The sequence below is a fragment of the Myxine glutinosa genome, chromosome 1, assembly GCF_964187855.1.
Source record: "Myxine glutinosa chromosome 1, kmMyxGlut1.1, whole genome shotgun sequence".
In the NCBI taxonomy this organism is placed as follows: Eukaryota; Metazoa; Chordata; class Myxini; order Myxiniformes; family Myxinidae; genus Myxine; species Myxine glutinosa.
This window is the reverse complement of record NC_136261.1, coordinates 70,279,167-70,295,526: the sequence shown is the minus strand read 5'-3', so window position 1 is coordinate 70,295,526 and position 16,360 is coordinate 70,279,167. Positions and strand designations below refer to the sequence as shown.

Sequence of the window (16,360 nt, the reverse complement as noted above, 5' to 3'; positions counted from 1 at the left end):
TCGGTTGACCCCTAGGAAGTGATTACATCCCTCGTGTGATGGAAAAGGACGAGAGTGTCAAAACTGGGAACATGAAGACCACTTTTTGAATTAGAGGTAAGTTATCCTTGGTAAGTGATGTTGCACATTCAGTTAACTGATGCTACGGTAACTGACGTTACACGTTCTATTCAGATAATTTTATATTTAAAAAAATCTCCATTCACTCTAAATCCAGACTGGTTTGCGAGGGGTTTCACCATCGATTAAACCTATCAACCACCATCACATATAACGTCATGGCTGTCATGGGACTTTCAACGTGCGGTGGTTCTGATAACTGATGTTACCCCCACATCAATGTCCATAAAATTTCATCAACGGTTTGTTTATTCAAGAAATGAAATCATCTGATTTTTGTAATTTGTTTGATAACCTGTCATACAAAGATACTAAACCATATACAAGTTAATCATTCAGATATGTGGGCTTGCAGAAATGCAGGAAGCAAGTAGGCCGCAAATGCTGTTGTTTACAATATTACAATATACACATAATTTGCAGTTATTCTGAAAACCAAAATGTTTCACTTTATGTCAGGAAAGTTCCAATCCTGAAAAGATCAACTTGTGCCCCATTGATCCACATGAGACTGTGATGACAATTTTAAACGTTGTCATTGGTGTCACATTTTCCGTGGATTTGCCCGTGTATGTGTTTGTGTGTGTGTGTGTGTGAGTGTGTGTGTGTGTGTGTGTGTGTGTGTGTGTGTGTGTGTGTGTGTGTGTGTGTTTGATCATCACAAGGCAAATAATGGCCATTCTTAACTCCATGAAGCCCAAGAGAAAGTGGCTCTTATCCATTGTCTATCAATCCCCTGATGTTGCTTGAGTATCCTGGAGGAACAGGGTTAGACTTGCAGGAGCATCAGAGTGAATATGTCACCTAACTTCATCTCTTCCTTATTTCCCTCCTTATTTTGTATCATTTTGAGTGAGAGGGAATGAAGTAGACATCGGAGGTCGTTTTTAAGCTAAAAACCTTCCTGCAATTTCAAGCCAGAAAACCTGAGCAACCCAATAAATTGGAACTTTGAAAGGAAGTCAAGATGTACAAGAGCAAAATAACAAGTGTCCGATGAGAACGAAAACAAGCAAGGATGAACCTCGAAGTGAGGATGATAATCGTTTTCATTCACATACTTTAAGAAACTGCAAAAAGATTCTCAGTGATTATAATCCAGGTTCGGCTGGTCCTTGTTCGGGTGTTTCAAGTTCTTCTTGAAGAACAATGCAGAATGGCCCATCAAAAGCATTGAGTGTGTTGAAGAACAATGACAAGTAAATAGTGAGATGGAACATACCGATCGGAACTGATACTTCTGAATTTATAAGAACATGAATTTGTCTGATAATGTGGATGAAATGAAATGAAATTGTACTTTTATATTCAGACTCGATGAAGGAGATTTTGTATTTTATCTGCAATAAGGAAATGTACTCACACGGAAGCAGAATGAAGAATGTGAGGAGGAGACCTTGAGGGATGTTGGGGTTTGACATGATGAGAATTTGTTAAAACCACCAGAATTTCTGATCAATAATTATCGATCGTCTTTAACCTTCTGAAAGTATTTATTGGACTTCGAGCTTTTACTGATCCTGAAAAATGAACAACCAGCTCGTCTGGATTGGGAAGGGGAAGGGTGAAATATCTTTTTATGGCACATCATGTTACACCGGAAATGATTGTAAAGATATGAGATTTTAACACAGGATACACCTGGATGATTACACTTCCCTATTTTGATAAATGTACAAACATGATCGACTAGATAAGAGCTTTGTGTACAAGGACAGACTGAAAATCATGATTTATTAAATGCTCTTTTCAGTTACTTTTGTATTTAAGTATCTCCAGAATAGTTTTGTCTCAATCTGTTGGGACAAACATCTTCATACGAATGAAAAGATAATGGAATTCTGTTGCCTCATGTGGCATCTAATGCAGTACCGGTCTTTCATTGGTCTAAAAATCAGAACAATAAAAGGATTAAAAAGTTGTTGAGAGGATGAAGGACAGAAGGAGTGACAGTTTCGACAAGGCGCTGGTTATCTTTCATTAACGAATGGCCCTGAACCAAAGGCATAACTAATATGCTTGTTTTGTTCTCTTGGCGTGTTTTGTCTTTGCGCTTCACACACTCATACAACAATTGAACTTTTACATGGGTTTATATTGTTGTGGTTCTAAGAACCAGCCCCAAATGTAATTGGAACCACCATGCAGGTCCCTCGGGTAGTTATTTCCATATCACAAGTCCAGAGTGGTCCTTTGCCTTTGCATAGCGGGTTGATTGTGACAATGCGGTGGTAACGGTTATGGAGGTTTTTCCCCTTTTTCATCGTAGTAGTAGTAGTAGTAGTAGTAGTAGTAGTAGTAGTAGTACTAGTAGTAGTAGTAGTAGTAGTAGTAGTACTAGTAGTAGTAGTACTAGTAGTAGTTGTCGTAGTGAGCTCCGTATCATAAGCTATGGGGCAGGTGCCAGATAATTTACATATTGCACCAAAACCCGGTTTGAATCACGTGCCATAACAAAACCTTATGTTCTTTCAGAGAGAAACAGCAAGTGTGTGGGATTTCCCGGAATGAAAAGATATATTCCAAGTGTTTGATCAGTTTTGTGATTTTGTCAAGGTCCGAAGAGAGGGATGAAGCTGCTGCCTGTCTACCTGGAGGATGTCTCGGCAGAGAGTGGAGTAATCAGCAAAGTGATGGAGTATTTCAAGGGAGTCAGACAGATCAGTGATGAAGATTAGGAATAGGATGGGGCCGAGAACGCTGCCTTGGTGCGTCCATCCATTATGGGGAGAATAGAAGCAGCATGTTCAAGGTAGAGCGACATTGACTGAATCCCAATTTGTGATCTAAGATGAAGCCGTTGGAGAAAAGGAAGGATTTTATATCAACTGTGATGATGGATTCCATGACCTTGCTGATGATTGGAAGTAAACTAAAAGGTCTGTAGTTGAGGGGATCGGTTGTTGCACATTTTGCAATGCACTGATGTTGGTTGTTTTCCAGGCAGATGGAATAATGACCTCGGGTAAATGATAGGATGAAAAGGGCAGACAGAGGAAGGGCAAAAGCAGCAGAGTAAGTTTTTAGTTTCAGTTCACTCCAATTGCAGAATCAGTTGAGGGTTGTCGGAAAGTTGTCCACATTTTCAGGTGCAAAAGAGACAGAGCTCAGGAGCAGTTTGTTGTGATTAGGTAGGGTGAGTACAGAGGGCACGGGATTGGGAACACAAGATTTTGTGTTCTGACTTTCCTGAGAATGGACCCACTTATTATGGGTTTTATGGAATGATGCTCGGTTGTCTGCAGTCATGTTTGCCTTCTCGGAGGAGAATGCAAGCTGTTTCAAGCAACTGCCTCACCATAAGGTTCAGTGTACCAAGGGGGGGGGGGGGGGGGTGGGAGGGAGGGAAGGGGGGAAGATGGTAATGATAACGGAAGACAAGACGGGATTAATCTGTGCATAAGGGAGAGCAGGTTTCTGTCAAAGTATTCCCAGGCTGAGTTAATAGCAGTGGTGGTAAATGTAGGAGACCAGCCCTGAAGTACAATGTCTGGTTTCCGTCCTTGCCTGTTTGCCTGAGTGAACTGCCAGACTCGCCGGTGTCGAGGTTGTTCTCGAGACATGATGACCTTCGCAAACACATGGCCAAATAAACGAATTGGAGCGGAGCAAAAGCAAGAGATATTCCCGGAGAAGTGTTGGTCATAACCAAATCCAGAAGGGAGGATTTGCCATTGACAGAAATCTGGGTGGTAAACGTCACATCTTGAGTCAGTCCCATGGAGTCACAGAAGTCCTTTCCTTAAGTGCTGCAACTGGTGAGAGAGTTATCAACACACTACCAATTTGCATGGTGACAGTTAAAATCACCACAGACAATCAAGAGGTGGGGGTGGAAGGAGGTGCTGTGGGGGTGGAAGGAGGTGCGACTCACTGTAGACAGAGATGACGCAGCATCCCTTGCTGCTGACGCAGAAAAAAATCGATTTTTATTTCAAACAAGATTCTGTGGTCTGATGAAACCAAGATTGAACTGTTTGGCTTCTGTCTGGCCACTCTGCTATAAAGCCCAGATTGGTGGAGTTATAGTGATGGTTGTCCAGATCATTATAGATCATTATATATAGACAGTGATGGTTGTCCTTCTGGAAGTTTCTCCCATCTCCACACAGTATCTCTGGAGCTCAGCCAGAGTGACCATCGGGTTCTTGGTCACCTCTCTTACCAAGGCCCTTCTCCCCCGATTGCTCAGTTTGGCCGGGCGGCCAGCTCTCAAAAGAGTCCTGGTTTTTCCAAACTTCTTCCATTTAAGAATTATGGAGGCCACTGTGCTCTTGGGAACCTTCAATGCATCAGAAATTTTTCTGTAGGCTTCCCCAGATCTGTGCCTCGACACAATCCTGTCTCTGAGCTCTGCAGGCAGTTCCTTCGACCTCATGGCTTGGTTTTTGCTCTGATATGCATTGTCAGCTGTGAAACCTTATATAGACAGGTATATATATAGACATTATTATATATAGACATTATATATAGACATATTATATAGACAGGTGCCTTTCCAAATCATGTCCAATCAATTGAATTAACCACAGGTGGACTCCAATCAAGCTGTAGAAACATCTCAAAGATGATCAAGAGAAATGGGAGGGACCTGAGCTAAATTTCAAGTGTCATAGCAAAATGTCATAGCATTTTTGACCTCCGCTTCCGGTCTTGCCGGCGAGGTTTCGTTTATTCGCAGCTGTCCACGCTCTCCATCGAAATCGAAGTGAAGTGATTGTTCCCATTTGTATTTTCGTTATAACTGTATTTATTTTATGGTGTGTGTTCGTATAGTGTGTCCCGAGGAAGATTTTCGGTGCAAATCTTTCATACCTGTATAGAAAATCGTGTTAATTCGTGTCGTGTCTTTTGAGGCCTTGTGCAGTGTCCAAACTTGAGGCTTTGTTTTTCTCTCAGCGGTCCGTCGTTTGTGCTCCAATAACTTTCGTTCTCTGTTTTTCCCAGTCTTTTCACCCCATAGCCTACTTCCTTGTTTAAAATCTCAACTAAAAAAAAAACAAAAAAACAAAAAAAACATTTCCTTCTCTGTTCTTATTCGTTGTTCTCATTCGTTTATTCGTTCTTATTCGTTCGTTCGTTCTTCGACCACGTGTTTCTCCCCCATTTCCCCAGATAGTTTTCACTGTTAAACTTTAAAATGTTTACACTTTCCCCTCAAGTTCTGTATTCCGTCGTATATTATAACACCTTTTTCTTCTTCTTCTTTAAAAGGTTGCTTTTGACTTGCTCACCAAATCTATTCATCCCAAAAAAAAATTCCATCTCTTACAGTGCCTCTTTTCTACATTCCCTAAACTCTCCTGCACTCCATCCTCCCTCCAGCGTCCTTAAACGTATTTTTGACTCGAAGGTCACAAGAAACTCATTTTGCAATAAATGTTAGTTTCCCATTAATCGTACACTTTCTAAAATCCAATCTCACCCCTCCCCTCCAAATCTTCCCCATAACCCCTCCCCTCCAAATCTTCCCCATCACCCCTCCCCTCCAAATCTTCCCCATCACCCATCCCTTTCAAATCTTCCCCCTTGCCCCTCCCCTCCAAATCCTCTCCATCACCCATCCCTTTCAAATCTCCCCCCTTGCCCCTCCCCTCCAAATCTCCCCCATATCCCATCCCTTTCAAATCCCTCCCCTTGTCCCTTCCCTCTTAAACTCCCCCCTCGCTCCTCCCCTTCAAATCTCCCCACCCTCATTTCTTCTCAATTTCCCCCCTCTCACTCCCTCTCCTCAAAGCGTCCTCCCCGCTTCTTCCCCCTTCCAACTCTCACCTCCATCTCCCCCAACCTTCTGCCTCGCTCTTCCCCCACCTCAAATAACACCTCATTGTGCCTCACCCAATCACCATCAAACCTTTTGTCCACCCCATCCTTCCCTTTCTCCGAGCTATTCTGAAATCTCTGACACACCTTCAACAGCTCTAGCTACCTCTACCACCTCTTCCACATCTCACCCTACCCTTCCTCCCCCCTGTTCTGTATCCGATGCTCCCCAATCCTCTTCATTAATGGTATGGACCTCAAACATCCGGGGCCTTCGTTCAAACTTAACTGATCTCTCCATACAGGTTGCTTCTGACAAACCACACGTGATCTGCTTAACAGAAATTTTCCTCCTTCATGATGTATCTGATTCCTTAGTATCTCTCCTGGGTTACTCCCTCCTCCGGTATGATAGACCTGAGCCTCGTCCTGGAGGTGGGGTTGCTATCTTTATCAAAAACTCTCTTCCTCACTCGCCCTGCACTGCACTCTCTCCACCTCACCCCCAGGAATACCTCTGGCTACGGCTTCCCCTTCGCTCCCACCTCTTGTTCATATGTGTGTTGTACCGTCCACCAAACAGTGATGACTCCATCTACATCTCGCTGTCTGATAATATGGACCAACTTCTATCTACTCATCCCATCTCTCTCTTCCTCACATGTGGTGATTTCAATTTATTGTCACCATGCCAGTTGGCTGGGTGTGGGTACCTCTCTCACCAGCCATGGCTCATCCAGCAAAGGACTTCTGCGACTCACTGGGACTGACACAATCTGTCAATTTCCCGACCCGGATCTCAGTCAACGGTGCATCTTCTCTTCTGGACTTGGTTATGACTAACTTCCCTGAAAATGTCTGCTGCTCTTCTTCTGCTTCAATCGGCTCAACTGATCATGTGCTTGTTAAAGTGGACATCTCTCTGACCATTCTCAGGTAGCCTGCTCAGCGTTGACGAGTCTGGAATTTCACTCAGGCCAACTGGCACGGTCTTCAAGCAGCCATCAATCATCTGGACTGGTCTCCCATCTCTACCACCTCTGACATCAACTCATCCTGGGAATTCTTCCAAAGTAAATTGCTCTCTCTCATGCACAGATTTATCCCATCTTGTCTTCAGTTGTCATACCCTTCCTCCCGTCCATGGTACACGGAATCTTGTGGTGAAGCTGTTGCCCAGAAACAACTTGCCTTTGTCTCCTGGAAAGCAAATCCAACGGAAGGAAATCTCATTTCCTTTCACAAAGCCCGAAACAAGTGTGTGTCCACCCTCAGGAGAGCCAGGAAACAATATCTCTCCGTTCTCAAGACCGAACTCTCTTATCTGTCTCCCTCTTCCAAATCCTGGTGGCGTCTGGTCAAATCTGTTTCTGGTGTTTGTTCCCCCTCCATCCCCTCCCTTACCTCAAACGGCTACACAGCTGACTCCACACGTGAAAAAGCTGAATGCCTCAACTCTGTGTTTGCCTCTAAATCTTGTGTCCCAAACCCATCCCTCTCTGTACCCACCGTACCCAGTCGTACCCAGCTGCTCCTGGACTCCGTGTCCTTTCCTCCTGACAAGGTGGAAAAGTTTCTGTCAACCCTCGACTCTGATTCTGCAACTGGACCTGACGGCATCAGCCCACGGGTCCTAAAATCCTGTTCTTCCGCTCTTTCACTCCCTCTCTCTGTTCTCTTCACCCTCTCTTTTGCTCAAGGTCAACTGCCATCTACTTGGAAATCAGCCAACATCACCGCTTTGCACAAAAAGGTGCAAAAACAGATCCTAGCAACTACAGACCAATCAGCCTTCTCCCAATTATCAGCAAAGTCATGGAATCCATCATTGCTTCGGATATGAAATCTTTCCTCTTCTCCAATGGCTTGATCTCTGATCATCAATTTGGTTTCGGACCAGGTCACTCTACTCTGGACATGCTGCTTCTGCTGTCTCAACAATGGATGGAGGTCCTCAATGCCAAACAGGAAATTAGAGCTGTCTCCCGTGACATATCACGTGCCTTCGATACGGTCTGGCACCCCGCTCTGCTCACCAAACTCTCCTCCTTTGGTATCCATGGAAATCTCCATGCATGGCTGGCGGACTTCCTCTCTAGTCAAAGTCAACGTGTGGCCCTGAATGGGTTTCTCTAATCTCCTCTTCCTGTTCAGGCTGGAGTTCCCCTAGGCAGTGTTCTGGGCCCTGTGCTTTTTCTGGTCTTCATCAATGATCTCTCTGACTCTCTTGAAAATCGTCTCTATCTCTTTGCTGATGACTCCACTCTCTGCCGCTGCATTCCTCATCCCTCAGATCGGCAGTCTGCAGCCTCCTCACTCTCTGCAGACCTGGACAAAATCACAGACTGGGCAAACAAGTGGAACATGTCTTTCAATCCTGACAAATCTCACACTCTTACGATGTCTCTCCGAAAAGATCGACTGGACAACCCTCCCATCTACTTTCTGAATAATCCTCTCCAAGAAGTTCTGTCACTCAAGCTTTTGGGTCTCACTATCTGCCATGATCTTTCCTGGGAAAACCACATTTCCAAGCTGGCCTCCAAAGCCAGTCGCCGACTGGGCATCCTCCGTCGTTCGAAGTCCTTCATTGGCACACCTGAGCTCCTCACCACATACAAGGCTTTCATCCGCAGCTCAATGGAGTACTGCTCTCCCCTCTGGGCTGGTGCTCCTGCCTCACACCTAGGTCGTCTTCACGCTGCTGAAACCAAACCGTTCAGAATCATTGGAATCTCTCGCGATGACGCTATCTCCGACGGCCTTTCACTTACTCACCACAGGCAGGTTGGTGGTCTTTCCGTCTTCGACCGACTCCTCTCCGGCCTTGCTCCCCCAGCTCTCTCTGGGCTCTGTCCCCCAAATATTCCTGCAGGTCACACAAGATCTGCCTGCAACCCTCTTATGGTTAAACTGCCAAAATCAAGACTCTCTGCTCACCTTCACTCCTTCATTCCTCTTTTCTCCCGCCTCTGGAACAAACTCCCTCACTCTCTTCAATCCCACTCCTCCCTCCAGGTCTTTAAAACGGCTGTTCACCACCATCTCTTATCTTCCCCAATCCAAAACCTTGATCTTTTCTACCCCTGCTAATTTCAGCCCAAATCCACTTTTTTGAGGTGCCGACTTCTTTCCTGGAAGTCCTTGGTGTCCTTGCGTTTTATACCTATCCTGCCTCCCCCCAGGCCCTCTCCCTCCCACACATTTCCCGATGTCCCTGCTCTCAAATGTTGTGTTTGTGTGCTTCCTCCCCTTCTCTCCCCATCTTGTCGACCGCTCCCCTTTTTATATACTTTGTTTACTTGTTTGTTTGATTTGTTTGTTTGATAAATGTTAGCTCTTTCACGAGCTTCGATTCTGTATACAAAAAAAAACAAGGGTCTGAATACTTATGTCAATGTGATATTTCAGTTTTTAAATTTTTTTTAATACATTTGCAAAACTTTCTAAAATTCTGTTTTTTCTTTGTCATTATGGGGTATTGAGTGTATATTGATGAGGGAAAAATGAATTTAAACGATTTCAGCACAAGGCTACAACATAACAAAATGTGAAAAAAGTGAAGGGGTCTGAATACTTTCTGAATGTACTGTAATTTCGCAGGGCGAACACATCAAGGAGGCCGTCCAGATAATCTCTTCAGCTTCTTCTTTTTCTTTCTTCCTCCCGCGTGAAGATATAAAATCCGCTGTTGAATTGAACGCCTCCATTAACGCTCGCTTTGGCTATTCGTGATTTCCCAGTCTTCACCGAGGGGAATCACAGGACAGTATATACAGGGTGTCCACATTGAAATGAAACAACTTTGAAACCTTGTCATTTTTTATTGAATAATGCAAACACATGAATATTCACACAGCACATCGTCAGCATGCTTGAGTTTCACTTTGTATATGGGTACATATCATTCGGGCACATTAGGGTACGTGAGAGTAAACATTCAACATGTGCACCATTTGTAGCACGGACTAAGTCAAAACGGTACTCATTTTCCCTCTACACATTTTCTAATATCTCAGGGGTTATGGAGGCCACTGCCGCTGTGATGTGCTCTTTCAGCTGAACAATGTTCTGCAACTGTGTGGTATACCTTGCTCTTCACATAACCCCACAAAAAGAAGAAATTGAGCGGGGTAAGGTCAGGTGATGTTGGTGGCTAGGAAATGGGTCCATCTCTACCCAGCCAGCGGTCTTGCACCCAGGCATCAAAGGAGCGGACATCATGGGACGAGTGTGGAGGAGCCCCATCCTGCTGGAATATGAAGTTTGGTTGGCAGTCCTCTACCTGCAGTGCCACACACAGCTGTCTAAGTACACATGGCCTGTCACAGATTTTTCTGCAAATAAAAATGGGCTGACAATCTTGTTACGCATAAGACAGCACCAAACGTTAACTTTTGGACTGTCTCTTTTGACCTCATGGATTACATGTGCACTCTCCGCTCCCCAGATGCGGCAATTGTGTTTGACGCGCCCATGTGTGAAATGTTGCTTCGTCGCAGAAAATGACCCGGTTCAGGTACTCAGGGTTATTGTCCAGACTGTGGAGCCCCGTGCATAGCATAATTTCTCCTTTTGATATGATCATCCACTCTTAGCTGCTGAACCATTTGAAGCTTATGTGGGTAGAGCTGCAGCTGCGTGCGCACGATTTTATGCACAGTTGAACGTGGAATTTGCAGTTCATTACTGGCACGACGGATGGACTTCATTGGGCTTTTGTGGAAGGCAGCACGTATGCGTTCAATATCCTCCTCTGATGTTCTGTGCTTTCCTCGACCATGTTGTTTTAGAACACTGCCAGTCTCCTCAAATTTCTTCATCCACACGTAGAGGTCTCTTTGGGTCAGTGGCTCGTTGTCAAACGTTGTACAGAATAGTCGTTTCACTGGGGCAGGTGACTTCAATTCGGCCGTCCATAACACACATTTCTCCTTTTCTTGTGGGGTCATCATAACGAAATCTGAAACACAAAATAAATTTTAAGCGTAGAAACCTGTATATATTTATGATGTGGTAACTGTCCAACTGTCCAACATTCCAAACTTGTACATAAAAGGTTATAAGGCTTCAAAAGCTGTTTCATTTCAACGTGGACACCACATACATATAGATATTAAGTGAATTGGATGAAAATTGATGATTTATGACATTAACCTTTTGACCTCAAAAATAACAAGCATTCAGCTTCTCACTACCTCGACCAGGTGGTTAAGTTTCATAAAGATCAGGGTAAAAATGTGACGTGTAGGCGATTGACAAACAAGATGTCGTGTACCTGATACTTGTGAAATCCAAATAAAAAATAGTTGCCATGGAAACAGCAATTTTACAATTTCGAAAATTTCACCTATTCAGTGTTTTACATGTTTGAATGGTGTGCATTGCAAATCTGGTTGATACGTTTTCTAATTGTGGCCTAATAGGTGTTTTACATATTTCGGATGCCATTGACCTTGACCTCTGACTAATTTTGAGCAGACTTTATACACATATATGACATGCATACAAATAAGCTGTGTAAGTTTCAACCTGATGATTTTGAAAAGTTACTGAGGTTTGACAATAATAAAATCACAAAAATATCCCATTTGATTATTATTATCGGGGTGAAATTGTTGACATGGGCACCATTTTCTCTGCCACGTGGGACTTTTCACGTTGACACGTGAGGACTTTTCCCTTTGCCACGTGGGACTTTTCCCTTTGCCATGTGAGACTTTTCAGTTTGAATCGTGGGGCTTTTCCTTTTGCCACGATTGGCTTTTCTCTTTGCTATGTGGGGCTTCTCTTTTCCACGTGGGACTTTTCTCTTTTCCACGTGGGGATTTTCTCTTTGTAATTAAAACATAATTAATAGACGTAGTCAAGGCCCAATCATATTAAAATACGCAACTTGGTGTCTGTCTATCTGACTGATTTTGACTGTGATACATTTGATCGTTACTTATCTAATCTCAACCAAACTTGATGACATGAGTACTAAGCGTTACACATTGGAGGTTGTTGCGATTTAATGTCCCCCACCCTCCATGGGGGCTTTCCCTGCCAAGGGGGTTGCATGTTGAGGTGTATATCTGTGTTAAGATAGCTATATCGTGACATTTTTTGAAGGCCGCTTATAAAACAAAAGTCATAACAACACTCATGATAATGATAACGTATCAATGTTATTACAAAACCATATTAATACGAACAATACCACCCCCCCCCCCCCCCATTTCCCCAAGTGGTGTTTCCTCCTTGAACAAATGCCACGTTAATGTGTATAAAGCGCTTATCGTGCCGTTTTCGTGAAAGCACCCTCTACCAGAACTAAAACTATGATAAACCACACACATTTGATTACCTTTTTAAACAGTCGCTAATGCTGTTTAAAACTAAACTGAAAGGGAGGAAATCCGGAATTTGTTCAGTTACCAATCAGTTAGCTAATGCTTGCAAAGCCAGCCATTCCTTCCTTATCAATGTTTTGAATGTCGTCTTTGCTTGAATGCTTAAGCCATACCTCCGATGTTCTTGAGGACCGATCCTAGATCTACGGTAATCTAAAACCCCCAGAGAAGAATGACCTTTCCTGCCACTCCCATAGGGAATGGGTGTACACAAGTAATAATAATTCATCGATGTACTGACAGTCCAGCTCATGTTCAAACAGCATGTAATTAAGAGACATGCTCACATGGGTCGATAATTAAAAGACCAAGGCTTCACTTCGACGAGGGTTCACCGTCCACATGTTTTTCGGTTTTATTTACAGTATGTACAGTTATAGATATCAAGTCAAACAAATGAAAATTGACGATTTATGTGACCTTGACCTTTTGAGCCATTGACTTGAAAAAAAACAATCGGCCTCCAGCTTGTCACTACCTCTACCTGATGGTTATGTTTCGGAAAGATCAGAGTAAAAATTTGAGCTGTAGGCGATTGACATACAAACAGACAGACAGAATAACAGACCAGACCAACCAATTTACTTTTGAATCTTCGATTTCGCAAGTACCAAACTTGCGTTACAAAAGTGACATTTTTACTTACAAGCAAATTTGCCAGAATGCTCTTGATATGTCATAAGTTATCGACACATGATGATTTATGTTTTTTTATGAGTTATACCCAACTGCCAACTACAATAAAATTACAGCTCCACACATAAATGTACACATACATTTATCCGCGGGCCCTGGATCTGTGCCAGGTACACTACAATGTACCTGGCAGAGAGACGACTCCGAAGTCGGTTTCCATCTCAAACGAACTTTATTTTCCTATTTTTTTTTTTCCTTCCAGCATCTGCAGGGAAGCTATACATTTTGAAACCCTTCTATGTTCAATTGTTACATCCTTTTTTTTTTTTTTGTATACAGAATTGATGCTCGTGTAAGAGCTAACACATTGAACATGAAAACATGCACAGACACATGAAACATACAATGAAGGGAGCGGGAGACAAAAAGGGGGAGAGAGAGGGAAACACACAATCACAACAACAGTAGAGAACAGTGACGTCGGTAGATCTGTGGAAGGAGGAGGGCTGGGGGAGGAGGGAGGGGTACACGGTATAACGCAAATGAACACTACTAGAAATTTCAGGAAAGAAGTTGGGGATTGAGAGGCGGATTTGTGGCGTTTTAACAAGGGTATAAACGATCAAGGTTTTGGATGGGGGAAGATAAGAGATGGTGGTGAACAGCTGTTTTAAAGACCTGGAGGGAGGCCAGGGATGGAATAGTGTGGGAGCTTGTTCCAAAGGCGGGAAAAAAGATGAATGAAAGAGTGAAGGTGAGCAGTGAGTTGATTTTGGCAGTTCAGCAGAAGAGGGTTGCTGGCAGATCTTGTGCATCCTGCAGGAATATTTGGGGGGCAGAGCACAGGCAGAGCAGGGGGAGCAAGGCCGGAGAGGAGTCGGTAGAAGACAAAGACCACCAACCTGCCTGCGGTGATAGAGAGAAAGGCCCTCAGAATCAGCTTCATCGTGGGAGATACCAATGATTCTGAATGCTTTGGTTTCAACCGCGTGAAGCCGAGTGAGGTGTGAGTCAGGAGCAGCAGCCCAAAGGGGAGAGCAGTACCCAATTGAGCTGCGAATGAAAGCTTTGTATGCGGTGAGTAGCTCAGAAATGCCCATAAAGGACTTTGCACGACGGAGGATGCCCACACGGCGAATGGCGTGGGAGGCCAGCTTGGAAATGTGGTTTTCCCAGGAAAAATCATGGCAGATAGTGAGACCCAAAATCTTGAGTGACAGAACTTCTTCAAGAGGATTGTACAGAAAGTAGATGGGAGGGTTGTCCAGATGGTCTTTTTGGAGAGACTAAGTCAGAGTTTGAGATTTGTCAGGATTGAAAGACATGTTCCACTTGTTTGACCAGTTTGAGATATTGTGCAGGTCTGCAGAGAGTGAAGAGGCTGCTGCCTGCCGATCTGAGAGTTAAGATATTGAGATATCTTACGGGGGTTACGGATATGGTGTGAGAAATGGAGAAGGTGAAAGGATTTTGGAGTTTGCTGATGGAGCTGATTTGTTGATTTGTAATACTCAGTTCCAGAAAGGGGACACGTCAGGTGGGTCGACGACAACTGTTGACTACCTGATGGTGCGTAGGCGAGATAGGGGGCACCTCTGGGACACAAAGGTGATCCCGGGGGAGGAGGCTGTTTCACAGCACCACTTGGTTGTCTGCGACATAAGGGTGAGAGGTGCGAGGAGAGCTCGGCGGGTGAAGTACCAACCGAGCATGAAGGTGTGGAGGTTGAAAGAGGTGACAGTAAGGGAGGCATTAAAAGAGAGGCTGAGTCGGGTAGAGGATGATGTGGTTGAGCTTGAACGTGGTTGGATGTCAATGATAGTCTGTTGGGAGCCGTTGGTGAGGTATGTGGATGGACAAAAGGACCACCCAGGCACTCGGAAACATGGTGGTGGGATGATGAAGTTGGAAAGAGGATTGACGAGAAGAGGAAGAAGTTCAAGGAGTGGCAGAAGGCGAAGGGTACGGGAGCAGAAAAAGCAGAGCATGAAAGTTATAAGGCCGCCAAGAAGGCTGCAAAGAAAGAGGTAGCAAAGGCGCAGGAGGCATGTAGGAAAATGTTCGGAGAATGCTTGGATTCGGAAGAGGGTCAGAGAGCGGTATTCAGGATTGCAAAGCAGATAACGAAAGAGGTGTGATGTGATGGGGGTGAGTTGCTTGAAGGATGAAGTGGGACAAATCGTTGTGGACCCAGATGGAATTAAAGGAAGATGGAAAAGCTATATGGAAATGCTGTTGAATACAGAGAATGAATGGGATGGCAACATAAAACATCACGAAAACAACATTCAAAACATCACCCAAGACCCACCTGTTCAACACTGCATTTAACATTTAACCCACAGCATTTAACCCGTGACTACCTCTTCTGCTTCTCCTTCCTTTTGCTTTGATTTATTTACGTATTTATTTTTGTCTTTTTGCACTTGTTTTTTGTACTCTGTCAAAGCGTTTTTGGGCTTATTGAAAAGCGCTATATAAAATAAATGTATTATTATTATTATTATTAACACAGAGAGTAACCCAGTTTTAGGACCGGCAGAGAAGATAACTGAGAAGGAAGTTGAGGAAGCGATAAAAGCAATGAAGAGCAGAAAAGCGGGAGGGCCGACGGGAGTTGTGGGAGAAATTTTGAAGGCAGCAGGAAGTTGGGGTGTGAAGAGAATGGCAGAGATCTGTAATCTGGTGGTGAAAGAAGGTCGCATTCCAGTGGCTGGGGAACTGAGTACCCTTGTCCCTCTATACAAGGGGAAAGGTGACCCTCTGGAGTGTGGCTCGTACCGAGCGATAAAGTTATTGGAGCATGGAATGAAGGTATTAGAAAGGGTGTTGGAGAGGAGGATAAGGAAGAAGGTGAAGATCGACGAAATGCAGTTTGGATTTATGCCAGGAAGAGGAACGACAGACGCGCTCTTTATTGTGAGGCAGTTGCAGGAGAAGTACATGGAGAAGAGGAAGAAGTTGTTTCTTGGGTTTGTTGATCTGGAGAAAGCATTCGATAGGGTTCCACGCGAAGTATTGACATGGGCATTGAGGAAGTTAGAAGTGGAGGAATGGTTGATCAGAGTTGTGATGGCAATGTACAAAAGAGCGCGCACAGCTGTAAGGATGAAGGACGGGAACAGTGGTGAGTTTGAGGTGAAGGTGGGAGTGCATCAGGGGTCGGTACTAAGTCCACTACTATTTGTAGCTGTGATGGAGGTGCTGGCTCGGAATGTGAAGGAGGGTTTACCATGGGAGTTGTTGTATGCAGATGATCTGGTGTTGATTGCGGAAAGTATGGATGGACTGAAGGAAAAGATGAACAAGTGGAAGGAATGTATGGAGACAAAAGGTCTGAAGGTGAATATAGGAAAGATGAAGGTGATGTCAAGTGGTAAAGCATGTGGTGAGGTGGAAAGAACTGGGAAGTGGCCATGTGCTGTGTGCAGGAAGGGTGTCGGAGT

General features: G+C 44.2%; 2 protein-coding genes across 4 annotated transcripts in view; both read right to left on the bottom strand.

Annotated features, from left to right (window-relative positions):
- LOC137424825 (T-cell surface glycoprotein CD4-like) overlaps positions 1-1,671 on the bottom strand; it is a 24,536-nt gene extending 22,865 nt beyond the window's left edge. The window contains exon 1 of the mRNA XM_078772788.1: positions 1,484-1,671. Within this exon, the coding sequence (XP_078628914.1) occupies positions 1,484-1,541 (58 nt within the window). The 5' untranslated portion in view covers positions 1,542-1,671. The remainder of the gene's footprint in view (positions 1-1,483) is intronic.
- An 8,016-nt stretch (positions 1,672-9,687) lies between these two features.
- Positions 9,688-16,360, bottom strand: part of LOC137424887 (uncharacterized) — a 60,660-nt gene continuing 53,987 nt past the window's right edge. For all 3 annotated transcript variants that reach the window (XM_068112773.2, XM_068112780.2, XM_068112789.2), the window contains one exon: positions 9,688-10,846. In XM_068112773.2, coding sequence (XP_067968874.2) covers positions 10,413-10,846 — 434 coding nt within the window. In that variant the 3' untranslated portion in view covers positions 9,688-10,412. The remainder of the gene's footprint in view (positions 10,847-16,360) is intronic.